This window comes from Mus musculus, chromosome 11, assembly GCF_000001635.26.
Source record: "Mus musculus strain C57BL/6J chromosome 11, GRCm38.p6 C57BL/6J".
In the NCBI taxonomy this organism is placed as follows: Eukaryota; Metazoa; Chordata; class Mammalia; order Rodentia; family Muridae; genus Mus; species Mus musculus.
In genome coordinates this window covers 85347072-85360777 of record NC_000077.6, presented here as the reverse complement: position 1 = coordinate 85360777, position 13706 = coordinate 85347072, and the positions used below count along the sequence as shown (strand labels likewise).

Sequence of the window (13706 nt, the reverse complement as noted above, 5' to 3'; positions counted from 1 at the left end):
CCTCCCTTCTCTCTGCATCCCCTCACCAATCCAACATTCCGTGTGCGCTAGCTACATGGCAACAGTGCTGCTTTGTTGCTATGAATAATCTCTGCCTGGTTCAAGCAATTTGACTTACTAAGCAAGTGCCTTGGGAAAGGGGAGCACTTTTCCTCACATGCACCACAGACCTCAATACTGGGGCTTATTTTCATTCAAATTAACTAAATATAATAAAGCAGTACTGACAGTCCTCACTTGAAGAATACATTTTGCAAACAAAAGGAAAACTCTAGACTTTGGGCCTTTCTGGGATATTCCTGTAAAACTGGTATAAGGGTCCATGAAAGGTCCTCTTCAAGCAGCTCAGGTGCAGGCGCTGTGGCAGTCAGGGAGGACTGTCTGTCAGGGAGGACCGTCATCCTCTTGGAATAAAATAAGCAAGCTTGCCTTTAAGTCCCACCAGAACAGCATTGCCCACCCGTGTCCCACAGCAAACACCTCCTACAATACAGGTGCCGTACAGGCAAGTCAAATAACACTTAGGTGAATTAAATGTGGGCGTTACTATATACTACATACTACGGAATACACTAGATTCCTTTGAGGCTACTTGCTGTCTTTAAAAGAGTATCACACAAGTAGCCGGGCGTGGTGGCACACACCTTTAATCCCAGCACTCGGGAGGCTGAGGCAGGCAGATTTCTGAGTTCGAGGCCAGCCTGGGCTACAAAGTGAGTTCCAGGCTATACAGAGAAATCCTGTCTCGAAACCAAAAAAAAAAAAAAAGTATCATGGGAAAATGGCCTATCGTGAGCTTCGTTCCAAGCCCCAGAGTCTCTTATCTTACACTGGAACACTATTTAGGAAATGGAAAGGGTTATGAGGTCACCCACTGGAGAGGTGTGTGACCAGAACCTACAAAGCCATGGGTTTGATTCCTAGCACTGCCAGGAAAGTGAGTCACATCTCACAACCACAGCACAGCTCCACACTACTGGCCCTCAGCCAAAACAAAACTCCCAAAACCACTCACCCTTAGTCAAGCGTAGGAACCAAGACTCCAGTGCTTCCTGACCCAAATGTGAAGCAACCATTTCTGTGCTCACACCTGCTTACCTGTGGCACAACATCCTGCAGAAAAGTCACGACGCTCTCCATGTAGGACTGCTCCCTGGCAAAGGACAGACAGACAAAAACTGTCAGAAGGAGAGAAGCACAGCCTACAAAGTCTAATCAACTCACTATCACAGAAAAATGATGGGGAAGATGCAGACGATCTTATGTATAGGCTGGGAGGGAGAACCAAGAATAACTTCATCAGGAAAAATAAAAGACACAAGGCCAGCTCTCATCCTGTGAGCTTGCTCACCCATTGTCTCATCCACCAGTCTGCACACATTCTATCTACATAAAACACCTCTTGCTAAAGGCTTGACTACAGGGAACTGTGGAGGACTGGTGGCAGAAGACCCAACTAAAGCAGGGCTGGATGATGATGCCCCAGCCAGAGAGAGTAAACTTGCTAACTCGGAATGTCCTGGCCTCTCTTTAAATTGGCTATGAACCTTGTCCCTTACCTCTGTGTGGCAAAGTGAATGTGCAAAGGTTAAGAGCACTGTCCTATAGATGCAGACATTAGAGCTCAAAAGCCCAACATCTTAGAGCAGCTGGGGAGATGGCTTACTGCGCTTAGACCTGTTCAAATCCTCAGTTGGCAAGGTGGTGCAGGCATAGAATCCTAGACTGGAGGAGAGACAGGAGGGTCCCTAGAGCTCACCCGTCAGCCCCTGCAGCAGACTCAGGTAGGTCCAGGATAGTATAAGCCTGTCTCAAAACAGGAGGCCAGCAGGAAAGGACGGGTAGCATGTCAGGTGCTGTAACCCTAGCACTTGGAAAGCTGACACACGAGGATCATGAGTTCCAGGCTAGCCTGGCCTATATAACTAAACCTTGTATCAAAAACAAAAAGTCAGGTTATGATAACACATGCCGCTAATCCCAGCCCTGGGGAGGCAGAAGCAGGCAGATTTGGCAGATTTCTGTGAGTTCAAAGTAGCCTGGTCTATAGTGTAAGCTACTGGACAGCCAGGACCCTGCCTCCAAAAAAAAAAAAAAAAAAAAAAAAGGAAAGCATAAGATGATAGAGACGTGTATGAGACCTTAGGCCTAACATCCAGCATTGGGGGACGGAGGGGGAGGCAGGCAGGCAGGCAGGCAGGCAGGCAGGCAGGCAGGCAGGCAGGCAAGGGGAAGGAAATAATCATGTTGGGCTGCAGAGATGGCTCAGCGGTTAAGAGCACTGACTGTTCTTCTAGAAGTCCTGAGTTCAACTCCTAACAACCACATGGTGGCTCACAACCATCTGTAATGGGATTGATGCTTCTGGTGTGTCTGAGACAGCTACAATATACTCACATACATTAAATAAGTCAATCTTAAAATAATTATAATACAGCCGGGCGTGGTGGCGCACACCTTTATCCCAGCACTTGGGAGGCAGAGGCAGGGGGATTTCTGAGTTCGAGGCCAGCCCGGTCTACAAAGTGAGTTCCAGGACAGCCAGGGCTACAGAGAAACACTGTCTCAAAAACCAAAATAATAATAATAATAATAATAATGTTAAGGACACTAAATGATGATATTTTGTTTCCTTTTTTGCAGTCCTAGGGATGGACCCAGAGCCATCACAGCTAGGAAAATAGACAACAGACTATCACAAAATAAAAGCCCCAGCTTTGAAGTTACTTGAAATAGTAAGTATATGGATGTAAGTAAGGCAAGAAAAATAACTTCCTCAAAATACTAAAACTTTCTGAAAGACATGAGTAATTGTCACTGAAAAGGATGGGGCTCGATTTAATGTAATGGCTTATGCCTACAATCTCAGCACTGAGGGAGGCTAGCCATTACTTTGCAGGCCAGTCTTGGCTATAGTGAGATCCTGTTTCAAAGAACCAAATTTAAAAAAAAAAAAATGGGGCTGGAGGGAGAACTCAAAGGTTAAGAGCACTCTACTGGCTGCTTCTCCAGCACCCCCCGCTCGGCGGCAGGTAACAGCCATCTGTAACTCCAGCTCTGAGGGATCCTACACCCTCACACAGACATACACACAGGCAAAGCACCAATGCATGTGGAATAAAAATAAATGTTTAGATGTCGGGCATGTAGGTTAGGCGTCCATCCCAGCACTGTATAAAGCAGGCGTGATGATACACACTTGTTAGGTCAGCACTCAGAGGTAGAAGCAGGGGGGTCAGAGGTTCAGGAAGGCCAGCCTGGGCTACAAGGCCCTACCTCAGAAAAGAAAAGAATAAGAATTTTTCCTAAACCCTTTAAAAACAAAACAAAATGCCCTAGAGACCTATAAAAGTAGGCCAAGAAAAAACAAAATCAAAAAAGTCACTGAGCCAACTCTGCCAGGCACATTCTTCATCACCACCCTCCTTGTCCTCAGTCACAGGCAGCTCCAATTCCTAAGGCTTGCCACCCTCTGTGCCAGGTCAGGGTCTTATGCCATCCTTCCTCCTTCGTCCCATCCGCTCCTTTTCTTCTAACACCCTTCCTCCCACCCACATTCCCAGTTCTGTGTGGCTTCCTCAAGTCACCCTTATACATACATCCCCTTCCACCCTCCAGCAAGGCTCAGACAGCATCCTTATCTATTTCCCCAAGCAGAGTATAGGCTCCCGTAAGGAAAGTAACCTATCTCTCATATTTACCTTTCACATCAGAACCTGCTAACCAGTACAAGTGAGAAATTGGTGCTCAAGCATCATTTTTCAAAAGAACACAGGATGCTGTACCCAAAATTATTTTTTCTAACCCTAAAAACATCTATGCAACAAAAATAATTACTATGGTGTAAACACCATACGGTGGGGTTGCAGAGAATACTAAATGGGAATACAAGATGCTGCAGACCCACTAACTGGAATCCATCCTGGCTCCCATCCTGGCTATTCCCAATGACAAGTTAACTCCTCTGTGCTTTGTTTCCCTCACCTATAAAGGCAGATAAAAATAGTAGCCTAACTCACAGCTAATAACATGTTTAACTTGATAACACAGCAAATGTCACAAAGAAACTCAGCTCTAGAGAATACAGAAGGGGGAAGGCAACACTGTGACATCACTGTGCACATTGATGTTTTAATCTGCAAAGACTGTCCCTAAGATATAAATTCCAAAGGAAACCATCTAAAATATATTCCCTCCAAGCAACTTTTTTGAGGCAGCATCTTGCTGCATGGCTCAGACTGGCCTGGAACTCATTCTCTCTAGTCCAAGATGTCCTCAAACTCACTACACAGCCTCCCAAGTACTAGGACTACAGGTCTGAGCCACTCTCCCTTGCTTGCTAAGATAATTTTGAAACACACAAGATATGACCTGCATTTGTAACCTCAGCTCTATGGATGCAGAAGACAGATACCTAGTGTGAGTTTGAAGACACTGTGGACTATATCCTAAAACAGTTAAAACGTAAAAGCCAGATGAGCATAATAGCCCACGCCTTTAACCTCAGGACTCAGGAGGCAAGAGGCAGGGGCATCACTGCCAGCATGGTCTACATAGAGTTCTAGGACAGTCAGAGCTACATAGTGAGATGCTGCCTTGAAAAACACAAGATGAACAAATAACAACAAAAAGTCAGAAGGCACAGCACATGTCAGTAATCCGAGCACCTGGAAGGCCAAGCCAGGACAGCCACTGGTTCAAGGACAGCCTGGGATAAGTCATTGTCAGGTCAGCTAGGACCACACAGAAAACACCTCTCAAAAAAAAAAAAAAAAAGCCGGGCGTGGTAGTGCACGCCTTTAATCCCAGCATTCGGGAGGCAGAGGCAGGCAGATTTCTGTGGATTTCGAGGCCAGCCTGGTCTACAAAGTGAGTTTCAGGACAGCCAGGGCTATGCAGAGAAACCCTGTCTGGAAAAAACAAGAAAAAAAGGTTGGACATGGCAATGTATGTTTTTAATCCCAGCAATTGGAGGTAGGGATCTTGAGACCAGCCTGGTCAATATAGTGTGTTTCAGACTAGCCAGAGCTACATAGAAAGAACCTGTCTCAAAAAAAAAAAAAAAAAAAAAAAAAAACCTGGGAGTGAACCTGGGAGTGGGGATTGGCAGCACATATTTGGAATCTCAGCTTTGAATGATGGAGGCAGGATCTGTTCTGCTATATAACAATTGTTAAAACAAATAGGAACTTGTCTCAAAATCCCAAAGAAAAAGCAGTTTGCCTGTTTCTTATATTATTCTATTGTCTTTGCTGAGTCCAAGTATCCAAATTCTAGCCTTTAAAGATGAACTCAAAATGTAAACCTTCTTTTAAGTTTTTTAAATTATACTATTTTTTATTTATTTATCTACTTATTTAGTGGTGCATGGGGGGGGGGGTATGGGCCATGAACTTGGAATTGGTCCCCTCCTCCTAACCTGTGGGACCCAGGGATCAAACTCAGCCCCTCAGGCTTACGGCAAGCTCAGCCCCACTGAGAGTGTTCCCTTCTTGTGAAGCCTTGTTACTACTACTATAGCCTTCCAAATACACAAAAAGTGCAAAGTGTTTACAGAAGCAACCACTATCCGAATGGACACTCTGGGAGTTTTGGAGGAGAGTCTGCTTGTTTTCAGACAGGGTTTCTTTATGTAGTCCCAGCGGGCCTAGAACTTGTTTTGTAGACCAAGCAGGCCTCAAACTCAGAGATCTGCTTCTGGCTCCGAAGTGCTGGGACTAAAGACATGTGCTACTACCACCCAGCTCAAACAGATATTCTGAGTGGGAACTGTTTTCTAGAATACTGCTTTCTTCAGCTTACGTGACGGCCTGAGGGCGGACCACGACTCCGCCAGTACAACGACTGGGTCTCCGAGGAGAATCTGTAGCCATTGTTTCATTCATGAGACCTGTTTCCAGAGAAAAGAAAAGTGTCAGAAGGAGAGGTGTACGATTATTCATTAAATATCCCTTTGCCAAACTGTGACAAACCATGAATTTTCCCAGAAACTTGTGGCCTAGATCTCTCAGAGACCTGCCAGCCCAACTGATAGGATTATAGGTGTGTACCCACCACACCCAGGAAGTTACTTTTCTTTTTTTAAGATAGGGTCTTACCCAGGAATTGAGGCTGACCTTGAACTATGCAGTATCTGAAAGTCAAGACAGTTCAGTCTTTGGCAGAATCTTCCTATAATTTATAACTAGGAGGAAAAGAGACAGAGAACTAAATGGGAACTATATAACACAGGATCACTTAGAAAAACAAATATAGGGCTGAAGAGATGGTTCAGGGGTTAAGAGCACTGACTGCTCTTCCACAGGTCCTGAGTTCAATTCCCAGCAACCACATGGTGGCTCACAACCATCTGTAATGGGTTATGAAGCGCTCTTCTGGTATATCTGAAGACAGCGACAGTGTACTTACATATATAAAAATAAATAAATCTTTAAAAAAAGAAAAATAAAGAAATGCAAATATAAAGCTCAGTGGGACATAACATACCAGCAGTTCCAGTTCCCAGGAGGCTGAGGCAAGGAAATTGCCTTGAGTTCAAGGGCAATGTAAGCCTGAGATTCTTAGTATTTTATTTTTAAAAATATAATAATAATAATAATAATAATAATAATTTAAAAAGCTGGTCACAGGTGGTGATGCATATGCATGCCTGAGAGGCAGAGGCAGGAGGATCAGGAGTTCAAAGTCAACCTTAAGGGCACAGCCATATAAAGACCAGATGGCCCATGTGAGCCTCAGAACAAATACACGTAACAGGATACCACTCTGCCTTCAGATAAATCTGTTGAGGACAGATAAAACTGTGTAGCCACATTTAAATAATATTTTAACCTCCAGCTATTGTAACGTAATCACCAGCGTGTAAACAAATTTGGAATATAAACTCGTATAATATAAGGAGCCTCTGGATTTTCCCACAGTCTAAGTAAGTCCCAGACCTTGACTATCTAATGAGTTTCTGAATCATAGAGGTGGTTTGGAGAGTACAGAGTCTGCTTCATTATGGTTAAAGGGGGACTGGCAACAGAACTAAAGATGTCTTACAAGGCTCAGGAAAGCCCACAGCCTAAAAGCATCACTTTTAAGAAGGGTTCACTGTACCACCTCATTTGAAAAACCCCAAACTGTTGATCCCCACATTCCTATACAACCCAAACAACCCATTGTCCCAACTAGTCCAGCTACCCCTTTCTTAGGCAGTACCTTTCACCAGACCCCTCAGTACTCTCATCTTCATTCCACCCTCTATTACCCGAACCAGTCTCCCCACCTCTGTCCTTTAAAGGCCTTGTCACTTGAGAACAGCTCCTCGAAAGCCCCTCGGGCCCCACTCTCCCCAAAGTCACGGGAACAACACTCCACACTTCACCTCCAAAGCCCTACCACCACTGCCCCCGGCCGCCCTCTGGCCTCTTGCCCAGCTCTCCTCCAGTTTCAGCACCTTTCCCCGTCAACTGGGGCTGGTCAAGCCCTGTTTCCTCATGCTGCCTGTCCCTTTCCCTCTCCAAACCTCCCCTAAGCCAAAGACCCGCCAGCCCTCTCACCGGCCGCTCCGCCGGTAAACGCTGTTCTCCAGCTTCAGGCTCACTGTTTGGAGTCTCCCTCGTGATTGACGGCTAGCACTTCCTACCACGCCTCGGCGGAACCACCGCATCAGCCAATCCCAGGAGCAAACTGGCCCCGGCGCGGCACCGCCCTTGGAGGTCAGCTTCGCCAACCAGCGAGTAGGAAAGAGGCGGACCCGCCTTCAGAATCCATCCAATCCGCTGGGGCTGGAGGGAAAACACAACAGTATGGAAGTTCGGGTGAAGCGGGTGGGTCAGGTTCGGTTGTGAATGCAGGCGGCAGGGGAGAAAAGGCAGGCGTGTCTGCGGGCCTGGAAGAGGCACCTTGGTGGATTTTCTGTTTTAAGGAAACGCTACATGCACCAAATACCTGCGGACCTCAGCCAGAAGTCTCCAGCGAGGAGCCCGAAGCCAGGTATACTGGTGTGTTTACATCGAATTCTCGCGACAGCTGATTTGAAGCTAAAAGCACGTGGACGTGGCAGCTGCCAATCACTTTTACCTGACCACTCAGGCTGCCCGAGCCCGCCCTCCACCCCGCCCGCGGCGCTGTGTTTACCTTCCGGGAGTCTAGGCTGGCAGTCCGTGTTCAGTCCCCTGCTGAGTACGTCTTGCTCTGAATAAGGGGGCCTGTAAGAAATTTTGTTGGAGTCCTTAATGGTTACTGTCATAGGAATGGATGTTCGTGAACATCTGGAAATGGAGAGGCCCCAGACTTTGGAAGGGGGAACTTGTTGCACAATATAGGGATCCATAGAGAGTCTAAGAAGACTACCTGGGGCTTTGCAAGATGGCATTGGATACGTCTTAAGGGTTCATGGAGTCTCAAGTAGTCGTAGGCCGGGAGCTCTTGCTTAAAGAAACCCACAATCACACTCCTAGCTTTCCCATATATCTTTCCCCTGAGCACCTAGTAACCTGTACCAAAATCTCTTTTTATGGGATTCCAGTAACACATGCACTATATTCCCTATATTCCCAGCACTGGTGTACATAACAAGTTCTAAGCCAGTCCAGTGCCACCAAGTTTGAAAACACTGTCCCTTCCAAAAAATCTTTTTTAATAAGATATAATTCTTTTAAAAATAATAAACGGGCCTGGAATTTGGACATGATGCTCCTGCCTAGATGTGGACTAGGCGGCTAGGTATGACCAACAAGGAATTCGTAAAAGTACCTTTGCCTATCATACAGGTTAAAGTAGACTTTTTAGGCATGTCATCAGTGTCAAGAGTTAGCTGGAGGTCGTGGTCAAGGCCAAAAAAACTCATTTCCATGGCCATATGTCTTAGTTAGGGTTTCTATTGCTGTGACGAAACACCAAGACCAAAAGAAACTCGCTGGCTGGGCAATGGTGGGGCACTCCGAACTCCGAGCACTTGGGAGGCAGAGGAAGGCAGATTTCTGAGTTCGAGGCCAGCCTGGTCTACAGAGTGAGTTCCAGGACAGCCAGAGCTACACAGAGAAACCCTGTCTCGAAAAAATAAACAAACAAAAAACTTGTTGAAGAAAGGCTTTATTTGACATACAGATCCTAAGTCCACTGAGGGAAGCCAAGACAGAAATTTAAACCAGGCAGAAACCTTGAGACAGGAGCTGTAAAAAGGCCTAGAAAAAGTACTGCTTACTGGCTTACTACTCATGGCTTGCCCTGCCTGATTTTTTATAGACTCCAGGACCACCACTCCAGATACAGCACTATCCACCATGGCCTCAATCACTAATTAAAATGCCCTACAGGCCCGCCTAAGAGCCAGATCTTATCTTGTGGAAGCATTTTTTTTTCAACTGAGGTTACCTCCCCAAAAATGACCATATCATTCACCCAAATGATAAGGGACGTTTTTCCTTATTGAGCTCTTCATAGCTTAGAATCAAAAGAAGAGGGAATGAGTGGGAATGTTTATGAATAAGAACATTACTTCTATCCATCTCCAACTTGCAGTGTGGACATGGATCCAAGGTAGACATACAGTCCAGTGGCTACGAACATTCCTGACTTAAATGTCTTAGTGGACCGCAGTAGCAACAGGAAAGGATTTTTTTTTTCCTCTTCTGATTCTCTCAGACTAGGCAAGTTGTCTCTGGATGAGGCTCTAGGGTTTCCTGAGATAGGCAGAAAATGGGCAGATGCTGTAGCCATGTGATGAACTGATACAGCTGTCTTCTAGTTTTAACCCTTTGTGGTCTCAAAACCTCCTCTCAGGGCTTGTGAGATGGTTCAGCAGGTAGAGGTCCTTGCTGCCAAGCCTGACTATCCGAGGTCACTCCCCAGAACTTACATGGAAAAAGAAATTAAGTTGTCCTCTGATCCCACCCCCAAACATGTAACATAGCATCCCCCACACACACCCAAAAATGCATAGTGATTTTAAAAAATTAAAGGCCTCCTCTTAGTCGTTATTAGCAGATGAAAAAAAAAACCTATGTTCAGGGCCATTCTTCCCTACATAGGGGATTCAAGACAATCTCTGCTATACAAGGAAGGCCTTAATATACATAACTATATATGAATGAAAAAGGCAATCATGTGCTTGTAGCAGACATAAGGAAAGGAACATGAGCCTAAACGGTGCTCAGGACTCCTGCAAAGGAAAATCTTTTCCAAATGAAGATTGTGTCACTTTTTAGTTATTCTCAGGTCTCCCTGAACACAGAACTTGAGGGGAATGGAGTGTGTGTGTGTGTGTGTGTGTCTGTGTCTGTGTGTATATACAGAAGGGGAGTGCTGGGGAAAGATCAATACTCAGAGCTGGGAACAGAGGTACAAGCTAGAGAAGGATAGTGGTGGAGAGGCTATAGTGGTGGAGAGGCTAGGTGTTGAACCCTGGGTTATGCAGGTTGGAAGCCAGCCTGGGCTACATGAGGTTCAATCTGAATAAACAAACGTCATAGCTTAGTCTTGGTAGTTCACTTGTATTTAACCACTGCACTTAGGTTGAGGCCTGAGTGAATCTGATGTCACAGTCAGATCCTCAGTGAATTTAAAGCCAGCCTGTGACATCTGGTGAGACAGTACCTCAAAAAAATAAAAGGGAAGGGAAATCCTAGAATACTCACTCTTCATTTGCTTTGGTATCTGCTTTTATCACCAATCTGAGGTAACACCCATTAGCATTGTCCTGTGATAGATAATGGTTGTTTCAAGTAATCAACTTTGGTTCCTCCCAGTGAGCATGGTGACCTCACTAAAGGGCTGAGGATGAACTTGAACCCCTGACCTTATCTCACCCCCCCCCATAGGTAAGTATTACACTGTATCTAGATACTTCCTTCTTAACCATGACTATGGTGTTCATTTTCAGTGGAAGAGTTAGTTCTTTGTTCTGATTGTTACCAAGTATTATTTTAACAAATTATTAGCTGAGCATGTGTAAGATTCATTAGTGTGTTAGATTACCTTTCAAATGACTACAAATCAAAGCCCTAAAGTTGCCACCTGTTGTGGTAGTTCATGCCTAAAACCCAGCATTCCAGGGACTGAGGCAGGTTGGTAGCAAGTCCAAGGTGAGTCTGGCCTACATACCAAGACTGTCTCAAAGAACAGAATAAGAAAATGAATTAAAAGCAGATGAAAATTTTAAACCTAAAAAAAATATAACAAAGAAAAGTAAAGGAAAATTAAAACATAAAAATGTGGTATTAAATTGGAAGGTCAGAGGTGCACCTCACCTGGGCAAAACAGTGGAGCTAGCCCTGATGGTGAAGGCAGCGGTGAGCCAGCCCCAAGGGCATGAGAGCAGGAGAGCTGACCCTGCCTCCTACATAGCTCACCCTGGTGATACAGATAAGGGAAAGCCCACACACTAACCACCTCAGCTAACACCCAGGCCCAGATCCAGAGCCTTGAATTGGCCCATCCAAAATCTCAACCATCTGCAAACCGTTGGGTTGTGTAAAAGGGCCAGTCCTGCTGATCTGAAGGGGCAGGATCTCCATAGCACAGACACGGGGTAGCAACAGGATAACAGAAGGCCCAATGAGAATCCAATATCGATGGTGTCACAGAAGCCAGAGATCTCGAACCAGGCCAGTGATTCATTGAACACTTTCGAGTGAAGATGTGGACAGAGTGGTATCCTGTGGGACACGCTGTGACATACTACAGCTTCCACGGTGAGATGGTTTCTATGCTTTTGGGGTTTTGTTTGTTTTTTATCTGTGGGGGGAGTTGCAAGTTCGAAGAACGAACATGAGGGGCCTGGGAGATGAGCCAGACTGGGGTGCATGGTGTGCAACTGGAAAGAATCAATAAAAAGGATAGTGTTAGAAAAAGTTGATAATAGCTAAAAGATTCCTAAATTTGGTAAAGAATACAAACCTAAGCCCAGAAATCCGGCCTCAGCACTCGGGAGGCAGAGGCAGGCGGATTTCTGAGTTTGAGGCCAGCCTGGTCTACAAAGTGAGTTCCAGGACAGCCAGGGGCTACACAGAGAAACCCTGTCTGGGGGGGGGGGGGGGAATACAAACCTACAGATCCAAAGTCAGGCAACCAAAAGAATTTAACTCAGGAACTATTCAGGACTGGGCAGAGGCAGATATGAGAAGGAAAGACAGTTGAAAGATAGACCTAAAGTTGCAGGGTAGCCTCATGAGACATGTCAATGAAACCAATTTATACAATTTACATATTTAATAATTATCAGAAGGGTCCTATAACTCCCTTTAAGTGCATTCCCATAGTCATCCTAGTGGGTCCACTTCCTAAAGGTTTCAGTATTTCAACGGTGCCATCCCAGGAGTCAGTACCGAAATATAGTAGGCCACGGAGCATATCCAAATCAGCCTTTATTTTGCTAGGGTTACAGATCAAATACCAGGCATTATGGCCAGAGAGATGGCTCAGAAGTTAAGAACACTAGCTGGTCTTCCTGAAGGTCTCTTTTTGATTTCCAGTACCCACTTACTGGTTTACAACCTGCCTTTATAGGCTGGAGAGATGACTCAGTGGTTAAGAGCACTGACTGCTCTACCAGAGATCCTGAGTTCAATTTCCAGCAACCACATGGTGGCTCACAACCATCTGTAATGGGTTCTGATGCCCTCTTCTGGAATGTCTGAAGACAGCGACAATGTACTCATATAAAATAAACCATGAAAAATAATAAATAAATACATGTAAAAAAATTACTTTAAAAAAAAAAAAGCCTGGTGTGGTGGCACATGCCTTTAATCCCAGTACTTGGGAGGCAGAGGCAAGCAGATTTCTGAGTTCGAGTTTGGTCTACAAAGTGAGATCCAGGACAGCCAGGGCTATACAGAGAAACCCTGTTTCGAAAAATCAAAAAAAAAAAAAAAAAAAAAAAAAAAACACAAAACAAAACAAAAAACCAAAAAAACAAAAAACAAAACAACAACAAAAAAAAAACCTTGCCTTTAAATCCAGTTCCAGGAGATCTGACACCCTCTTAGGCCTCTAAGCTCACTAAGTATATACGTAGTACATGTACTTAGATGCAAGCAAAATGATCATACACATAAAATACTAATGAATTTCTCTTCCCTCACCCTGCTTCACCAGAGCTGAGGACCAAACCCAGGGCCTTAAGCACTTTACCAACAAGCTAACGCCCCAACCCCTAACTATATTTTTAAATACAGGGCCTTGCACCTGTTGAGCAAACCCTCCCACTAGTCCTTCTCTTAGTTCTCCTGAGCCTCGTTTCTCTCTCTGCTTTTGTTTTATCCACTACTGTTTTGAGGCCCTGTCTCATGATTCTCGGGTTGACCTAAAACTTTGTAACTGGGGATGACTTTGGATCCCTGATCCTCCTGCCTCTGGTTTATGCAATGCTGGGATCAAGCCTAGGGCTTCCTGTGTGTAAGGCACGCACTCTTCCAACTCAGGCACACCCAAAGCCCTCAAGGAGGCTGCTTGTTCCAAATCAAGAGCACAACTGCACACATAGCACATTTATAGAATCTCGGCGCTTCAGTATTTCCCGTCAGAATGGAGCCGGAGCTTTACTGAACACTCAGAAGCTGTACCTGAATCGTGTTGTTAGGTATTTAGTTTGTTTCTAAGTGTTCTGTATTAAAATAAAGAATGAGCACTGTATGTATTTCAAGTCAAGAAAGCACAGTTACATTACATATCTAACTGATGGTACCTACCATGAAGAGTCACCAACAAAACGCCAG

General features: G+C 45.0%; 1 protein-coding gene across 26 annotated transcripts in view; it reads right to left on the bottom strand.

Moving 5' to 3' along the window:
• The window catches only part of Bcas3 (breast carcinoma amplified sequence 3), a 472949-nt gene extending 465281 nt beyond the window's left edge, over positions 1-7668 (bottom strand). For 6 of the 26 annotated variants that reach the window (XM_006532537.4, XM_030245687.1, XM_030245689.1 and 3 more), the window contains exons 1-3: positions 7545-7660; positions 5803-5890; positions 1099-1153 (exon numbers count right to left, since the gene is read on the bottom strand). In XM_006532537.4, the coding sequence (XP_006532600.1) occupies positions 1099-1153; positions 5803-5885 (138 nt within the window). In that variant the 5' untranslated portion in view covers positions 5886-5890; positions 7545-7660. Of the gene's footprint in view, positions 1-1098; positions 1154-5802; positions 5891-6098; positions 6185-7544 lie in introns of all 26 variants that reach the window. The other 20 variants (XR_001779924.2, XM_030245685.1, XM_011248810.3 and 17 more) reach the window with 16 other exon arrangements.
• Positions 7669-13706: the final 6038 nt, after the last annotated feature.